This window comes from Podarcis liolepis (genome assembly GCF_965112155.1).
Source record: "Podarcis liolepis genome assembly, chromosome: 8".
NCBI lineage: Eukaryota > Metazoa > Chordata > Lepidosauria > Squamata > Lacertidae > Podarcis > Podarcis liolepis.
The window spans coordinates 74,909,148-74,928,135 of record NC_139560.1 but is presented as its reverse complement, the minus strand read 5'-3'; the positions used below and the strand labels follow the sequence as shown (position 1 = coordinate 74,928,135).

Genomic DNA, 18,988 nt, shown 5'->3' with positions numbered 1-18,988 from the left:
ACGACAGAGGACGAGATAGTTGGATAGTGTTATCGAAGCTACCAGCATGAGTTTGACTAAACTGCGGGAGGCAGTGGAAGACAGAAGTGCCTGGCGTGCTCTGGTCCATGGGGTCACGAAGAGTCAGACACGACTAAACGACTAAACAACAACAACAAACACCCTCTGCCGTGTGAGAATATCTCTGCAAATAGCCAGGGAGTGGTACTGCAGCTACTAAATCAGCAGCCAGGTAGCAGAAGGCCTCAATAAGCATATGCAGCAATTCAACTTTGGGGTACTGCCCCTACTGGCTTTTCTGCCTAACTTTCTGCTTTGCTTAGTGGCTTAGCAGCTTACAGGCCTGCTGACACATCTACTGTGTGGATCATTTATCTGTCAAGATCATCATTCTGCCTTATTCTCCTTTTCCAGACCACCAGCTTTGGCATTCTGATCCCAAAGCTGTTTTCTATAAAAAGTCAACAGCAGCAGCTGCCGCAATAACATTGTTAGCGAGGACAATTGATAGGACAGCTGGCCAGACAACATAACTGCTAAGTATCTCTTTTCCATAAGCTGTACTCATTTTTTTAAAAAAAGCAAACAAACAAAACAAAAGCAAAACTGATCTTCAATCAGACTGAAAAACATTAGAGATACAGGTGTCTGCAAGAAGTTTTAGGATGGAAGAGGACATGCAAAGTGAAGCTTGATCCAGGTAAGCTAGAAGTACTGTGGGTAGGGAAATCTGCTTACTTGGATGAAGATATGCTTCCAGGGATATATGGGGCTGTATCAGGTTCACAATCGGGGGAGTTCTCCAAAACTTCACTATAAACGAAAGCATCAATTCCCAAGAATGCCTTGTATCAGTTGATTTGTTAGCACTGACTCTGTATAGAGAGAGAGGAACTGAATGCTGTCACTCATGCCCTAGTTACAACCACTCACTCACTGGATCATCACCTTGTCATGGTGAGTGTCTTTGAAAATTTGTACACATCACTTGGAAAGACAGGCGAACTATTGACAATGTACTGGAAGAAACAAAGATCACCAGTGTCAAAGCAATGATCCTTCAACATCTACTTTGTAGGACTGGTCATGTTGTGCAGATGCCTGATTATCGTCTTCCAAAGCAACTACTCTATTCCGAACTTAAAAATGGAAAGTGTAATGCTGGTGGTCAACAAAAGAGGTTTAAAGACTGTCTCAAGGCAAATCTTTAAAAAATGTAGTATAAACACCGACAACTGGGAAACACTGGCCTGTGAACACTCCAATTGGAGAACAGCCTTTACCAAAGGTGTCATGAGCTTTGAAGATGCTTGAATTCCTGGTGAAAGGGAAGAAAGCATGCTTGGCAAACCCTCACCGTGATCAACTCTCACCCGGAAACCTATGTCCCCACTCTGGAATGACGTGTGGATCCACAGTCACTTACGGACTCACTGTTAAAACCGTGTTTATGAAAGACAATCTTACTCAGCGATGAGTGATCACCAAAGGTAAGAGAGTTAAAACCAGCAGAAAATGGCTTCCACAGGCAGCAACGAAAAGGGGTGATGGTACTCCATACTGGTGAATACCATCATGAGAAAGGACTGACTATAATACTGTCTACATGCAGTTCCTTTTAAATACTGTTTGGTAGAATCAAATGGTGCCAAATACAGCTATATGGTTGCTAACAGCTCTTCTGCACTGGTAACTCTAGTTACCAGCATATTACAAGGCATAATTTAAAGTGCTGGGGGATATCATTAAAACCCTAAATGGTGTGGAACCTGGTTACACCTATATGAACCTGCCTGGAGCTGGATATTGGACAAATATGCCTTCCTTGAACGTCCATCATTAAGTTCATTTAGATTGGCAGGCACAAGAGACAAGGCCTTTTCACTAGCTGCCCATCACTGTAGAACTTTATCCCATGTGGAATGAATCCGAATCTTTCTTTGGTTGAATTCAAGTGGGCTTTATAGAGATAGTGGTTCCAAGCTGTTTTTAATTGAATGAAGTTCAATTTTTATGATGTTGCAGTAGATGGTTTTCAGGGGTGACATTCCAGAGGTTGATAAGAGTAGAACTCCAATCAGCCATGACCTCTAGGCTGTTGGAATATGGAGGGCATGCAACATTAGGGCAGAGGCACAGGTTCCCCACACAAAGTTCAATTATTTTATATCTTATGTTTTGAATTTTTATTCTCTTCGTTTTCTTTCAACCCAGGTTTGACCATGAAAGAAATGCAAGAAAAGAGGCGAGACAGGAGAGGGACACCAGTTCTTTAAGGCCAGAATGAAGTGGCGAGCTACCTTTGATGGTGACCCAGAAACTACAATTAATCCAGAATGCGGAAGCTAGACTGGTGATTGGGAGTGGCCACCAAGACCATATAACACCAGTCCTGAAAGACTTACATTGGCTCCCAGTATGTTTCCGAGCACAATACAAAGTGTTGGTGCTGACCTTTAAAGCCCTAAATGGACGCAGCCCAGTATACCTGAAGGAGCATCTCCACCCCCATCATTCATGCCGGACACTGAGGTCCAGCTCCGAGGGCCTTCTGGCAGTTCCCTCACTGTGAGAAGAGAGATTACAGGGAACCAGATAGAGGGCCTTCTCGGTAGTGGTGCCCACCCTGTGGAACGCCCTCCCATCAGATGTCAATGAAATAAACAACTATCTGGCTTTTAGAAGACATCTGAAGGCAGCTCTGTTTAGGGAAGTTTTTAATGTTTGATGTTTTATTGTGCTTTTAATATTCTGTTGGGAGCCACCTAGAGTGGCTGGGGAAACCCAGTCAGATGGGCAGGGTATAAATAAATTATTCTTATTATTCTTATTATTAGGCATTCATATTCTGGTGGAATGAGCCTGATCTCTCCTGTTTGATGTTCTTGCTGGAATAGCAGTTGGAGACGCTTTTGAACCCAGACAACCAATTGGGCCCATACTGTTGGGCTATTCAGTTTCTCTTGTAATGTCATCTCAGGACATTTCTCACCATAAGATCAGCAATGTAATTTTTGCTGAAAATTCCAAAATGGACTTTAAATATATGAAGAATTTTAAGTCCTCAGTTTGGTATATTAAAAATAAATCCGGCCATAAAAGAGCTGCTTATCTCTGGGAATTAACCTCCCCCCACCCTCGGTTACATATGCATTCACTAAGCTTAGATTTCAAACTATGCCCACAGAATATCTGACTAGTAAAATCTTTAATAAGCCAACAAATGACTGCCTTTGTGGCTGAGGATCAGGCCAGATTGAAGACATGAAGGCAGCGCGCTCTATGTCCTCTATTGCCCTGTATACTGCTCACCAAGGGAGTAATATTCCTCTTCCTTTCAGTATTTTCTAGAAGAGGAAACAAATAATTTCAAAATTAGATGACTCGTGGGTGATCCATGCAAGTTTGATACCTCTAGGTACAGGAATGAGGAATGCTACCTTCTTTGCGATATGGTTTGATTTTATTTGGTACGTGCAATTCATTGGATATGGCTTTCACTCATCAAGAATGCATGGAACACTGTGGAATGACACTTTCAAATTAATTGCTTTATCAACGATCGTGAAAATATGGAGCTGAACAGAAGCTATGTCTTATTAGGGGCAAATCCGCACTCTGGAAACGGAGACTGGCAGGGAGATGCATTCGTTATACTCATTATGTAATCCTGTTTAAATTTGAATTCAATAAAATATGTTTTTTTAAAAAAATAATAATACAGAAAGAAAGTACTCCTAGCCATGATGGCTATTTTCTACATCCATTTCCAGAGGCAATATGCCTCTTAATACCAGGTACTAGGAATCACACATGGACAGAGTGATGTTGTGCTCACTGCCTTCGTCCTTCACACAGGCATTTGATTGGCCACTTTGAGAACAGAATGCCGGGCAAGATGCCGGGCACTGCTGTAATCCAGAAGGCTTTTCATATGTTCTTATGTTGGCTGTGAGTCCTGGAAGACCTGCCCCCTGCCTTGCAGGCCTTTCCCCACTTAGTCTACCTAGGACCCTACCAGCCTGCAGACTGTCTCGCCAGAGTGGTGCATGCTCTAGTGATCTCCCGCTTGGACTACTGCAATGTGCTCTACGTGGGGCTACCTTTGAAGGTGACCCGGAAACTGCAATTAATCCAGAATGCGGCAGCTAGACTGGTGACTGGGAGTGGCTGCCGGGACCACATAACACCGGTCCTGAGAGATCGGCATTGGCTCCCAATACGTTGCCGAGCACAATTCAGAGTGTTGGTGCGGACCTTTAAAGCCCTAAATGGCCTCGGTCCGGTATACCTGAAGGAGTGTTTCCACCCCCATCGTTCAGGGGTTCAGGTGACACTGAGATCCAGCACCGAGGGCCTTCTCGTTGCGAGAAGTGAGGTTACAGGGAACCAGACGGAGGGCCTTCTCGGTAGTGGTGCCCACCCTGTGGAACGCCCTCCCATCAGATGTCAAGGAAATAAGCAGCTATCTTATTTTTAAAAGACATCTGAAGGCAGCCCTGTATAGGGAAGTTTTTAATATTTAATGCTGTATTGTTTTTAACACTCGATTGGGAGCTGCCCAGAGTGGCTGGGGAGGCTCAGCCAGATGGGCAGGGTATAATAAATTATTATTATTATTATTATTATTAGCCTGGAGGACCGGGCCCTGGCTGACTTCAGCTAGAAAAGCTGTGTCTGTCGAAGAGGCCAGAGGCCATCTTGCCTGTGTCTTAGTGCAGACCCAGGTCATTGAGCCTGAGCTTCCACAGCTGTTGCGTGCCTTGAACCAGCATTGCCAGGATTGGCAGCAACAGCAGATGCATCTGATGCTTAAGATTTTATTTCCTTGCCAATTGTGCTGTTTTAAGCATGCCTTTTATATTTGACTCCCTTTAGCAATGTTTTATTTTGAAACCTTTAAGTTTGGGGTTAGTTATGTTGCTTTGAATGTATACTTTATAGTGGGCTTTCTTCAGTAAAGTTTTATTTGATATTTTAATGTGTTGTAAACAGCTTTGATATTTTTTTCTTAAAAATATGAAGTGGCATAGAAAGGAAATTATTATTATTAATACCATCACCATCAACCTTTTATTTGACCGTCAGTCAGAAAAAAAGTACATTTGTCAATACACAGTTAAAAGCTCCAGGAAGATTTTAGAACTTAGCCAACACTAAAATGGGCTAAACAGATAGCCCCATATTATTATTAATAATATTTAATAATGTTGCTTCTCTTCTGTGCCTCGAGAACATGTTCTGCTTGGCTACTGATAATCCAAGTGTTTTTCTCATGGCTTTGAGTGGTCATAGGCAACCATTTGAACATATATTTTATTACATCTGCTCCAATGTGTGGCAAATACATCAGTACCTCGGTTTTTTAACACCTCGGAAGTTGAACGTTTTGGTTTTCGAATGCCGAAAACCTGGAAGTAAATGTTTCCATTTTTGAATGCACCCCGGAAGTTGAATGGCTTCCACTGAATTTCCTTCCCCTATTTTATCCATTAAATTTGCAGACTGCCCTTTGCACCTTGGTTTTCGAATGTTTCAGAGGCTCAAACGGTCTTCCAGAATGAATTATGCTCGAAAACTGAGGTTCCACTGTTCTTCTTATCACTTGATGCAAAAACAAAGAATAACAAACCAAGCCACCCCAGGATAAAAAAATAAATAAAATCTCAATCATTTGCATAGCGGATATCTTCATCTGCACTTGCTGCACAGCTTGAGAAAGCTAACTTGGTTCATCTACACAACAGGACACCTGCAAACTAATTGGGCCATTGTACACACCTTATGTGGAAGTGAACAAGCACAGCAATTTCCTTGCTCATAGCAGGTTTTATCTTTTATGACATTACCATACCATTCACATTTCTCTTTCCTCCCTAGCTGGCATAAACAAATGTTGATGTTGTATGCCACAACTGATGCATTAGCATGAACAATCATCATCGTTACCATCATAGTCATTCAGAGTGATGACAAACCATCAAGGTGCGTGTAGGCATCTCTCTCACATGCATATAATCAAAACGCTTATGAGAGGCCAGCAATTCAATTCACTCTGATAGTCTCCCGAGGAGCTCTTACAGCTACATTTAAAGCTAACCAACCTTGGCCAGACAGCCCCTTGCTACTAAAACAGATAGAAAGAAGTAATGAGCCAATCAGGTACATTGCATAAATGCCCTTGGGAGGTTTGAGGGCTTCTAATCGTTCTCTATGAAGGGCCGCCCTCATCACCCCTTTCACCATCAGGAAAGCAAGAAAACCTGAGAGCAGGCAGGATTAAATTCCAGAACTGTTTCCTTCAGGAAGACCAGGAACGTCACTTCCCTCCCTGTTGCTATTCACTACTATGCAGCAAGCAGAAAATACTGATTTGGTTAGTCTAGCTCTCTTTTGTCTACTGACAGCTACTCTCTAAGGCAGGGGTCAGCAAACTAAGGCCCAGGGGCCAGATGCCGCCCCCCAGGCTGGTAAATCTGGCCCGCAGACCCTGCCGCCCACTCCGTTCCTGCAAGCTGCGGATGGCTCACCACATGGGGACTGATTTCCACAATGCTGGCATGGCTTCTGGGCAGGTGGTGTCACTAGCACAGCTTCGGATTGGCTGCAGGAAGTTCCTGGGGCCAAGCTGAAGCCTCACCACCCACAGCTGAGGTAAACCCAGTGCGGCCATGGATGGAGAGGCTGGCGGGCTGGAGAGCGATGGGTCTGGGCCATGACGTGGGCATTGTGACGGGTGCATCGTGGGGCTTCAGCTGGAGTTTAGCACGCCTGTTAGCCCCGCGCCTGGCGCCCGGCTCGGCACTGCTGCTGGTGGCACGCTCAGTGGCCGTGCTGGAGCAGCTGGAGGGCGAGCTGTGTGCACATGGCTTGCCCGCCAACCTGGCCTCAGACGATGGCCCACAGCGCCTGGTGCATGTCACCTGGGAGCTCTGCAGGGACGGGCCGATGGAGCGGCTGCTGCTTGTCAACAATGCTGGTGAGCAGATGGTGCCGAGACACACTCCTGAGTGTGTGCAGAGTGCATTCCTCCTTCAGGTCTGGAGGCAGCTGTGGGACTGGCTACAGGGTACTTATATTTATAAAAATATAGTCCAGCCCCCCACAAGGTCTGAGGGACAGTGGACCGGCCCCCTGATGACAAATTTTGCTGACCCCTGCTCTAAGGTGTGACTGCTTCCCCCCTGTTCTGCTACCTACAGCCCTTTGAAGTAGAGATGCCAGGAATCAAGGGGCATTAAGCAGAGGGGAGAAGGAGAGAGCATGATATTTCCCTCCACATCAGCATGGAGATACAGTGGTGACAACAGCTGCTCATGTTCTGCCTGCTCTGTAGTTGCAACAAAACATGGGATCCTTGCCAGTAAAGGAATATAATCAATAAACACACAAAACGTAACCGGCTGTACTTTTCAATAAATAAGGTATTCTATTCATTGCATCAATTTGTAGATTTCAACAGAAGTCTCATAAAGTTCAACGAAAAAAGCAGAAGACCCAGTGGATCAGTTCATTCTCTAGTCAGTTCATGCATAAGGTCCATACATGTATAATGTATAATGCAAATAAATACAATATCAGAATCTCACACATTTTTACAGCAAAATTAATGTAAAAAACCATAAACAACTGCACATACCATATGTAATATTACAGGATATAATCCTGCTTTGTAACAGTCGCTGCTTACTGCAACCACTACTATGTTATAAGATCCACTATCCTGTAATATTACATCTGGTATGTGCATTACCTAGAGCCTATTCTACTGATGAAGCCTAGGATGGCAAAACAAGGCTAATATTCCAGAAATCCTTGTCTGAGACTCTGTGAAAGGATTCTGTGGAACTGTAACAACTCTTCATGTGGATTATTGGACTCTTTGAACAGACAGGTGGAATAGATACTTATACATGTATGGGTCTTCTGCTTTTTTTGTTGAACTTTATGAGACTTCTGTTGAAATCTACAAATTGATACAATGAATAGCGTACCTTATTTATTCAAAAGTACAGCCGGTTATGTCTTGTGTGTTTATTGAGTATGTTCCACGTAACCATAGGTTTGTTGTTGTTGTTGTTTTAGTAAAGGAATATAAGGCAATCCTAAAGGAGCCAACAAGCTTCTAAGAAGATGATGGGTAATATGTAGTGCCTTCCAAATGACCCTGATGTCACAAACAGCGCAAAGGAACTAATGCACACCATTGCAAGCACATTGCTCTAGATATCTCCAAAAAAGCAAGCAAAACCACCTGCTAAATGACAGGAGAAATCCCACAGATTCAAGCGCACAGTAACACAAATCCCCATTTATTCTCCTTACCCATATCAGACATCTCTGGCACGGTAACGATGTAAGGTCCATCTGTAAATTTTGGTGCGTTGTCATTGATGTCTTGTACTTTAATGATAAACTCCGATTCAGGTTCAAGTGGCTTGTTTGTCCGTCTGTCGATGGCTTGCGCATGCAGCACATAGTGGGTCTTCTTTTCTCGGTCTAGGCTTTTGGTTGAATGGATGTCTCCCGTCGTGTCATCAATAATAAAGATAGTCCCAGCCCCTTCACCTGTAAGGATGTATTTGACTGATCCATCACCTTTGTCAGAATTGGAATGCAGCTGAAAAAGAAAATGAAAAAAGGAAAGGAAAATATGCAATACATGTAATATAATACTACATTATTTTACAGGCTTGTTTGGTCGGTGAGGGAAAGCACTTGTGTCATCAGCACTGCTCAAGGGTAGGAACTGTCCAATTTTTGCTAGGATGGGCCTCCTGAACTGAAAGCAACCCCCATTAATTTGTCAGACCATCAGAAACACAACAAAGGCAAGTTCCCTGGCAGGGCTAAGTTTTGTCCTTAGGTTAGGCTAAAAAAGGAGTTAAGCAAAGTAGCTAGATCACATAGCCTGTATAGACATACATACATCTTTCAAACATACAGTACATCTTTCAAGAGATGTATGAAAGAGAAATAGGGAATTATCCCAATGACTCCAAGCACAGATGAGCATTATTTGCGTGAGCTTACAAGTCCCTTCCCTACCAACGGACACTGCATATTGTATTGAAACTGTATGAGTGATGGATAAGCACGGTGGCTTTGAGCTCAGCTCAGCTGAGATACAAACTGGGAAGGGCCAGAGAACAGCACGTACATGTCTCTCCACACCTCTCTAAGGATACAATGTTCAGACATGGAGTTGTATAGAAAAGGAGGTGCTTGGCAATATAAGATCACAGAAACAGGGGGGTTGAAGTGGAAGATCCTGGAAAACGACACAGTTGGCAGGATAATATCTTGAAGAGCAGAATGCCACACCAAAACCTTCCATTGTGGGTCCCACTTGTTGGTCACTAACAGTGATATAGTTCAGTACAGTGGTACCTCTGGTTACGTACTTAATTCGTTCCGGAGGTCTGTTCTTAACCTGAAACTGTTCTTAACCTGAAGCACCACTTTAGCTAATGGGGCCTCCTGTTGCCACCGCACCATCAGGAGCAAGATTTCTGTTCTTATCCTGAAGCAAAGTTCTTAACCTGAAGCACTATTTCTGGGTTAGCAGAGTGTGTAACCTAAAGCGTATGTAACCCGAGGTACCACTGTAATACTAATGAGAAATTGTCAGAAGCAGATGTCTCTGTTTAAAGTCAACTCTTTCTATGATCCTGAGTGCTAAAATGACCCATGGATTTATTCTAGACCAATGTTTCCCAAACTTTGGTCTCCAGCTGTTTTTGAATAACAATTCCCACCATTCCTGACCACTGGTCCTGCTCTAGGGATGATGGGGAGTTGTAGTTCAAAAACAGCTGGAGACCCAAGTTTAGGAAACACTGATATAGATTATGAAGCTTTGTTGCTGTCCTTACAAAAATTCTGTCCATGTAACAGGAGATCCCACACTTTGACATTACTTCTATCTTCTGGATTTTAAATGCTATGCCCCTCATTTTCCATGTGCATAGTCTTTTCCAGCTGCACAAAATTATGTGGGGAGGGGTCAGTGGTGCACCCTGGTTGGCCCTTTCAACATGTGGACCTCATTCATATGTGATATTAGACACTTTCTGACACATGGGGATAGGCTAAAAAGGCACAAGAAGAAGTAGGCAAAAGAAAGACTTTAGTACATTTAAGATAAATCCTGATAGTCTGCTTAACGTCCATTTTGTGCCATTTTCCTGCCAAGAGTTTTCCCAGATAAGAACAAAATGTTGGCCATATTAAGTCCTCAGTTCTCTGCGGGGGCTAAAGGGATCTCTGCCATTCCGGAGAAAGGTGAATGGTGTCAATTTTGTGTGATGTTTTAGCTCAAAGCCCAAGGTGTGAAATCTGTCAGAGTAATAAAATCTTTGCTACATTCCATGGCTGCAAATGCCCAAATATGCTAAAATTGCCCGGGTAGCTGCTAATGGAAAACCTACATAGGGGAGAGGAGGAGAGAGAGCAAACCCCAGGCCTTGGGTTTGTAGATTGAGAACTTTTTTTGTCTTTGAATGTACTTTTTAAACTCCAGTTGTAAAACAGCCGCTGAAAAACGTGTCTGAGCTACCTCTGTTCCTTTCTCCTGATAAACATTTATTCAGTAAAATAGACCGATTTTTGTTCTTGATTTTCTGAAGACAGTATCCAAACTCTGAAGCAGTAAGAGATTCTGTATGACTTTTTTTATATATATAACAAAATGATCATCTCAAGTGCTTCTCTGCATCCAAGGGTTAGCATTTTATCTTTCAATGGTGGTAAAATAGAAGAAAGATAATGTCAACAAAGGTGTTGCTATTATCAAGTTTTCACATTTTTCACCCTTTCTGCTATTTTCGGTGGGACCCAGTGGTGCTCCCACAAGCCTGCTGCTAATGTTCTGAAGCAAAAAGGAAGGATGGTTTGAAAGCTTTCTCTCTCTTTTTGACCTCAGTGAATTCATTCCAACAGCTTTGCCCTCACAAAAGAACAACGGACAGCCAGTCAACCCATTTTCTGGTATACTTTGAAAGGGTTCTGGTGAGGGGGCACATCAAAGCAGTTTCTGACCTGATGGGTTTTTTTTGCTTTAAGGGTACTCAACGAGCATGACTAAATTGCTTCACTGTCTCTTTGCCCATCCAACCCAAGTTACAGAATAGGGTTCTGATTTATAACCACTTTGCCATCCCCAGAACCACCAAGGGTTTTCAGGCTACCAGGCAAATGCATCAGCTGATCCTAGAACAGGCAGAGGTTCACTCAGTTTCCTAAGCGGTGGAGTCTTGGGCTTGAATTTAGGGGAGCCAGTTGCCAAGCTGTCCTTTGGTTAGCTATCCAACCATCCCTTTATGCTATGCTCACCACTATCACTCGCCAGTCCCACGTCAGGTAAGTAGGAAGAAGACAACCCTTGGAAGAATCATTTTGCTTCTCTTATTTTTCTCTGGACCATTCATTCCTCCAGCCACTTTCCCCTCTCCTCCATTTCTCTCTGATAAATCCTTTGTTCTTTCTGTGTTCCCAAGAAGCACCAGTTAGCTCATTCGGTTAGAGCAGGCTTCCTCAAACTCGCCCCTTCCAGATGTTTTGAGACTACAATTCCCATCATCCCTGACCACTGGTCCTGCTAGCTAGGGATCATGGGAGTTGTAGGCCAAAAACATCTGGAGGGCCAAGTTTGAGGAAGCCTGGGTTAGAGCATGGTGCACATCCAGGTTGCAGGTTTGATCCAGGAGCTTTCATTTCACCCCACTTATGGACTCCAGGTCCCTCTGAGCTTCCTATTGTGGAAGTCATTTGGTGTGATGTTCCCTCTGTCAGGACTCTCTGTTCACTCCAGATAGCACCCACCATCTTCTCCTCCTTTGCTTATTCTCACCCCTCACATTATGGAAGCCATGGTTTCAATTATAGCCTCACTGCCTTTCAGCCCTGCCTCCACAGTTGTGACTGCTGCCACTTCAGCTGTGGAGCAGTGCTCTACTCACGCTAGGATAGTAGTCTTCCACCCAACTGAGGCTGACTGTGACAGCAGAGCTGGTTTCCGGGCTACTCCACTCCCACAGCAGCATGCCATGCGGTTGAGGATTCAGTGTGCATGTGCTGGTGATGCAAGTTTTCAAACAGACCACCACCACCATCATCACTAGCATTTGACAGGTAAACAATGGGCTGTGAGATGTTTAAGAGCAAAGCTATCCAAGCAAGCAGATGTGTTATGGATATGGTCTGAGAAGGCCCATACAGACTTCAATATATGATACACCAGTTCTAGGGACGCAGGTGGCACTGTGCTCTAAACCACTAAGCCTCCGTGACTTGCCAATCAGATGGTCGGCGGTTCGAATCCCCACGATGGGGTGAGTTCCCATTGCTCTGTCCCAGCTCCTGCCAACCTAGCACTTCGAAAGCGCACCAGTGCAAGTAGATAAATAGGTACTGCTGTGGCAGGAAGGTAAACGGTGTTTCCATGCACTCTGGTTTCCGTCACGGTGTTCCGTTGTGCCAGAAGCAGTTTAGTCATGCTGGCCACATGACCCGGAAAGCTGTCTGTGTACAAATGCCGGCTCCCTCAGCCTGAAAGTGATATGAGTGCCGCAACCCCATAGTCACCTTTGATTGGACTTAACCATCCAGGAGTCCTTTACCTTTACCTTTTCTTTTACACTATTTCTAGAGTTACACTGGAATATGCTCCACCAACATCTATGGTCATGGCCCACTCTTCACTAGTAGTGGCCCACTGATTGACACACTACCCCCTTGATTATCCATCATTTTTCTAACAATTGTATCAGGGAGAATGCAGAGCCACACTCAGTGGCCTCCACTTTGCTACTATCCACAGATTGGCATGGGAGGGAGAAGTCAAGAGCCTGCTGTTTGTCTGTAGAATACTCAAGTCATTTAGACCCCAGCACTGTCCGAGTTCCAAGTTGCATGGGGAGCCTAAGTGTATACAGCGGGCTCCCTGTGTTATTTTTCAAACACAGGGGATGGGGGCAGCAATAATATAATGGTGTGGCTGTCAGCCACAGCCTCACTCGTCTTCCCCTCACATGATGCTAATCACATGAGAATAAATAATAGTCACGTCCTTAAAAGTAATTGTATATACATCAACATCCATACTGTATTTACTTTTCTTCCTCAAAAAGTTAATAATGGAGGGTATGACCCATAAAATGGGTCTCATTTGTAAAAGCTGAAGGTAAAGGGACCCCTGACCATTAGGTCCAGTTGTGACCGACTCTGGGGTTGCGGCACTCATCTCACTTTATTGGCCGAGGGAGCCGGTGTACAGCTTCTAGGTCATGTGGCCAGCATGACTAAGCTGCTTCTGGCAAACCAGAGCAGCACACGGAAACACCGTTAACCTTCCCACTAGAGTGGTACCTATTTATTTACTTGCACTATGATGTGCTTTCAAACTGCTAGGTTGACAGAAGCAGGGACCAGCAATGGGAGGTCATCCCGTCGCGGGGATTCGAACCACCAACCTTCTGATCGGCAAGTCCTAGGCTCTGTGGTTTAATCCACAGAATCACCCACGTCCCGCACCAATTACATAGCACCAATTAATTTTGCTAGTGCTTAATTTTTTATGTAACCATTTCCATCCAGGAGGGGTACTGGTTTACACAATTTATCAAGAATATATTTTTGTAAGCTGTGTGGTCCTCACTAACCATGTCCAAAACTGAAGAGATTTTAGAAGCAACTTATGCTATGGCATCGGAGATGGAGTGGGCTGTTGCCTGTTCAAAGAAAAAAAACCACACCAGAATTCTAGGAGGCAGTCCCACCCCCCAGGGCACATCCAGTGCATGATTCTGGTGACTATAAATCATTTTTCATTAAATGACCTGAATCAGAATCCAAGCATTAAATAAAGGCTGCAACCCTATGCACAATTACTTGGGAGGAAGCCCTACTGAACTCAGTGGGACTTACTTCTGAATAAACATTCTCAGCACTGTAGTGTATATGAATGAAACAGAATATTTTAGTTAGTCACCAATTAAATTACACAAATGCTTTTCTAGAACACACATACTTTTGGGACATATACACCAATAGTCTGCCTTTGTCCTTATTTGTCTGAAAATTTACCTGGTCTAAAATAGGAAGAAACTGGAAAATAATAGCTTCGAAGAAAACAAAATCTGAGGTGTCCCCTTTTATCAACTCAGAGAGCTTCAGTTTTTGACATATCTAATAACAGTTTGACTTCAGAATGATTTATGATGGCTCTTCAGTCTTTAACTGCCCCTTTTCTTTAGCGCATGACTAACCTGGACAGGAGAAACAAAGCCAAGTGCTCTTTGTATTTTGCAGAATGTTCCTGGGTTTCTTCTTCTTCTTCCTTGGGTCCAATTAGTTGCCTCCGTCTATTCCCCCCTCCATTGCTGGGGGAATTCATGAAATGCAATCGCTCTTAATATAATGAAAAATAGTGACGCTTTTATAGCTGAAGCTATTGTTTGTTTGCATCCAGCACAAACTCCTTATGAGGAATTTCTCCAAAATAAAGCAGGAACCTGAGCCGGGAGGGAGTGCTGCAGAGAGGTGCAAAGCACAGAGACGCTTTCAGGATGGTGGGGAAATTGTTGGGTTTTTAATCATGGGCTAATCAGGTTTGAAATCCTTGTGACAAATGCACTCACAATTCAGAGAGGGCCAGAGACTACTGGGCAGAGCAATCCAAACCCCCAATCCGCCATGATGGATTTGGATCTGTTCCTTTGCCCAGTCTTGTTTTGATCTGGTGACATCTGTCAGCAGGGAGGCCACCCAGAGAAGAAAACTCCAATGCACCATCCAAATGGTGGGGAGCCCCTCAAAGGTAGGAAGAATGTGGAGCTGGACCAGCACAGGACATTGCCTCTGAATTTGGAGAGACCATAGAGTTACCAGCTCCCTAAAGCTGCCTCCCCTAACCTGGTGCTTTCCAGGTGTTTTGGACTATAGTTCCCATCAGCCCCAGCCAGTCAGGGGTGTTCAGAGTTGTAGTCTGAAACATCTGGCAGGGAAAGCTGTCCTCAGGTATTAACAGATAACCTGATTACTATGCACTCGGCTACAACATTTAAAAGCCAAGCATTTGAATTTCTAGATGATGAGCTTTATTTCCATCCCTAAATTCGCACATTAAAGATGAGAGCACTCACTCTGCTGGAATATATGAATTAATAGCCACAATAAGAAAGAAAACATTTCGCACCACCCACAGTTGCCGTGCTTCTGTCATTACGTCCTGAAGCTAATTTCTAATTTCCTCAGAATCCAGCCGGAACAAAGAGACACGGCTAAAGTGCAAGTAGTAATGCCGCCATTCAATTCCGCAGGGCTTTAGATATTAATGTAAACAGGTTAATCTGGCTAAAGCCAGATTAGTTTTGCAAGACTAAGTTGCATCTGAGGCAATTAAATCCCATAGACTGCATTGTGACTAATGCGCGTGCCAATGTCCCTGTGGAAAGGAGCTAGCACATAATGCTAAGAGCAGGAAAGCTGACCTGGAAATGGCTTGGGAAATGAACGAGAACCAATATATAAAATAAACAGGATAGAAAGGGGGAGAAACTCTCAGGCAATTACTGTATGGCCTTGGGAGAGAAGGGAAACAGCGAGCTGATTTAACTCTGGTCTGCAAGCAAAATGCAGCCTAGCAATCATATAAGAGGGTCCATAAGCAGACCTGCACAACATGTGAATAACCAGACTAAAAACAGCCTCCCCGCAGCTCTATAAACCTCCTGTTCCGATTATCTATCTGGGACCATAACCAGGGGGTTGGAGGAAGGATCATATGAAACTGTGTTATGCAAAGTCATTTTAGTTCAGTATTTCCTGGGCTGGGCTGGTATGCATGTCGCGGTAAGCCATGATTAATGGCTTTCCATAAATGAGCAGAATGCTCTGGCTTTGCTCCCCCTCCCCTAGTGACATATCCTCCAACATTTATCCAATGAAAATAGGGGTGTCCTATTCTACAACAACAACAACAACAATTCTATTATTTTTACACCACCCTTCTGACTGGGTTGCCCCAGTCACCCTGGGTGGCTTCCAACAGATATAAAAACATAATAAAACATCAAACATTTTAAAACTTCCTTATATGGGGCTGCCTTCAGAGGTCTTCTAAAGGTTGAATAGTTACTTATCTCCTTGGCTTGGTGGGGTCACATAACTCTATACCCTCCAACATTTCTGTAATGAAAATAGGAACGTCCTAAGGAAAAGCAAGAGATTCTGGGATCAAATCAGAAACTGGGGCATTTTCTGTAAATCTGGGACTGTCCCAGGAAAATAGGGACACTTGGATAGTCTGTAGTGAGTGTAAGAAGCCATACGCTGCAATAGATAAATAGTTAGATGGTAGAGGTGGCGCTGTGGTCTAAACCACTGAGCCTAGGGCTTGCCGATTGGAAGGTCAGCGGTTTGACTCCCCGTGACAGGGTGAGCTCCCATTGCTCGGTCCCAGCTCCTGCCAACCTAGCAGTTCGAAAGCATGTCAAAGTGCAAGTAGATAAATAGGTACCGCTCTGGCGGGAAGGTAAACGGCGTTTCTGTGTGCTGCTCTGGTTTCGCCAGAAGTGGCTTAGTCATGCTGGCCATATGACCTAGAAAAACTGTCTGCGGACAAACATCAGCTCCCTCGGCCAGTAAAGCAAGATGAGCGCCGTAACCCCAGAGTCGTTCGCGACTGGACTTAACTGTCAGGAGTCCTTTACCTTTTTAGAGCTAGGTAGGTCAACTAGACCACAGTAAGTCACAAGCTGCTTGGGCCTGATTACCTATTTCATTTTCTGATCGGCAGAGTTTCAATGTCCCTAATTTTTCCTTTCTGCCCTTGTTCCACTACTTTGGATTCTGATCATCCTTTCACCTCCTTTTAAAGCAGGGGAAAGGAAAAAAAGAACAGGGGGCATAGAATCATTCTGTTCAAGGCAAAATCACAGCATCCCTCAAGTCACCTGGTTCTGCCACTGTATTAATCATCCTGCAGGAACGTTATTCAGGGGTCTATCTCAAAACACGCACAACTCCTCAAGCCCAGCTCACCCAAGGAGCAGAAATCCCAAGGTTACTGCAGGTCTTTGATCTCCTGCCATATGGCAGCTCTTAATGTGGGCTTATGTTCCACAAAAGACAGGATTAGCTTTAGAGAATGAGGATTCAGACAGGCACATTCAGGCCAGCTTCAATCCTTGCCTATGTAACATGACTCCTGGCAAGTGCCTGCGTCAACATCCTAGAAACACCGGTATAAAGGAAAAGGAGGTAATATAGACCAATGCTTGAAATTGCAAGGATATGCTCCCATTTCGCTACTCGCCACATGAATGTAATCAAGCCAGTTATGTGAACTATTTATGTACAGTAGACATAGCATGTAATTTTATAAAAATGCTAATGCACTGAAACAACAGCAGAAACCATGAGAGGCACACTACTAAGCAAGATAAATAATACGCAATATACACAATGGAAATCCAGCTTGGTAGTGCTAAGAAACTTAGATAAAACCCCTCAGGTTTTGGTTCAGTTCTCTTCTTCAGTGGCTTGCAAATGGTGGTCCTTGTACATGCAGATCTGGAACTGCACTGCTGCCTTAGAAACTCTGGTTTCTCTCTCCTTTGCAAGTTGGGCAAAGTCATGGACTCCCAGTTATGCACAGGAGGGGGGACTCCTCACTCCTGGTCCATTTATCTTTGCCTTGCTCCCCCCCCCCTTTACCTACACCTAGGGAACAATCCTATACACAAGATAGAATCTGTCTTAAAACAAGCCAATGAAAGTTAAAGTGATGCAGAAGACTTCCAGGTTAGCGCCTCCGGCAATGGCAGATTTCCTCTGATAGGGAGGAATCCGCTCCGTGGAAATCAGGGGCTGGACTGCCACGGCGAGGTGGAGACCCACTAAAAACCACAGGCAGGAGAAGCCTGTGGACGTGGGATTCGGCTGGCACCCTTTGCACCTCCCCTACTCGCAGGGAAACCCAGTTTCGGGGTTCCGGAGCGACGTGGGATGAGCGGCGCAGTGCTCGAATCGACTGCTTCTTTCACGGAGTGAAGCCGCATTGCTGTTGCCGGAGAGCACTGACTTTTTCCTGTGGACAATTGGACTTTAAACAACTACCCGTGAGTAGAACGGAAAATTGGATCTTTAAACATCTTTAATTTGGCATCGAAACGGGAAGGCTTGAAACAGGAAGTCCGCCTTCCTCTTTTGTAAATAGCCTGAAGCAAAGACGTTGCAAACTAAAGCCTGGAAAGCCTTTTGTAAAGGATTAAATCTCCATCGGTTAAAATTACTAACCCCCCCTTGGAAGCTGGAGAAGAGGGGGGAAATTCTAGATCGCCTAAGCCTGCAGGAGAGAGAGTGAAGAAAGATAAATTACCACCGTTTTGAACCTGGGAACGGGCTGTCAGTAAGATCGACGTTTTGGGAAAGTTCATTGACTGTGAATAAAACGTATGTTGACAGATAGTTAAATAAGAGAAATATATTGTTTCCATTGTTTCCTTTTGCATTTAAAAAGGAGCAAAAGTAACTGAAAATCGAACTAACTTTGTTGCTGGATCTGCGTTTAAAAGGACGGATACAAATAGAAATTGTTTCCCCTAGAGGGAGCTTTTGAAACTGTTGCAGGAGTGGAGCTGGGGAATTTTCCAGCTGTAGAGATTAAAGACCGTGAGAATCAGAGATTGACCTTGGACAAAAATGTTGACAGAAGAAGCCTTAGTTATTGCATTTTGCAAGACAAGTGCTTTATTGGAACAGCTTCAAGAGAAGACGGATGTGATGATTATTAAAATTGACAATTTGGGACAAAAAATGACTGATTTGGGACAAAAAGTGAATACCTATACAGAAACAACTCAGGAATTGATTCAGGAATCTGTTTTGACATGGCAAGCTGTGGAGAAGATGAAGGAGAAAGCTGTTGTTGAACCTCAAGTAATTCAAGTGGAGAGAGCCCCGGCCTTACAGAGGCAATTTGATG

At 44.1% G+C, this 18,988-nt stretch overlaps 1 protein-coding gene across 3 annotated transcripts in view; it reads right to left on the bottom strand.

The window, feature by feature from the left end:
- CDH18 (cadherin 18) overlaps positions 1-18,988 on the bottom strand; it is a 632,508-nt gene that overhangs the window by 141,931 nt on the left and 471,589 nt on the right. For all 3 annotated transcript variants that reach the window (XM_083519276.1, XM_083519278.1, XM_083519277.1), the window contains one exon: positions 8,326-8,620. In XM_083519276.1, coding sequence (XP_083375402.1) covers positions 8,326-8,620 — 295 coding nt within the window. The remainder of the gene's footprint in view (positions 1-8,325; positions 8,621-18,988) is intronic.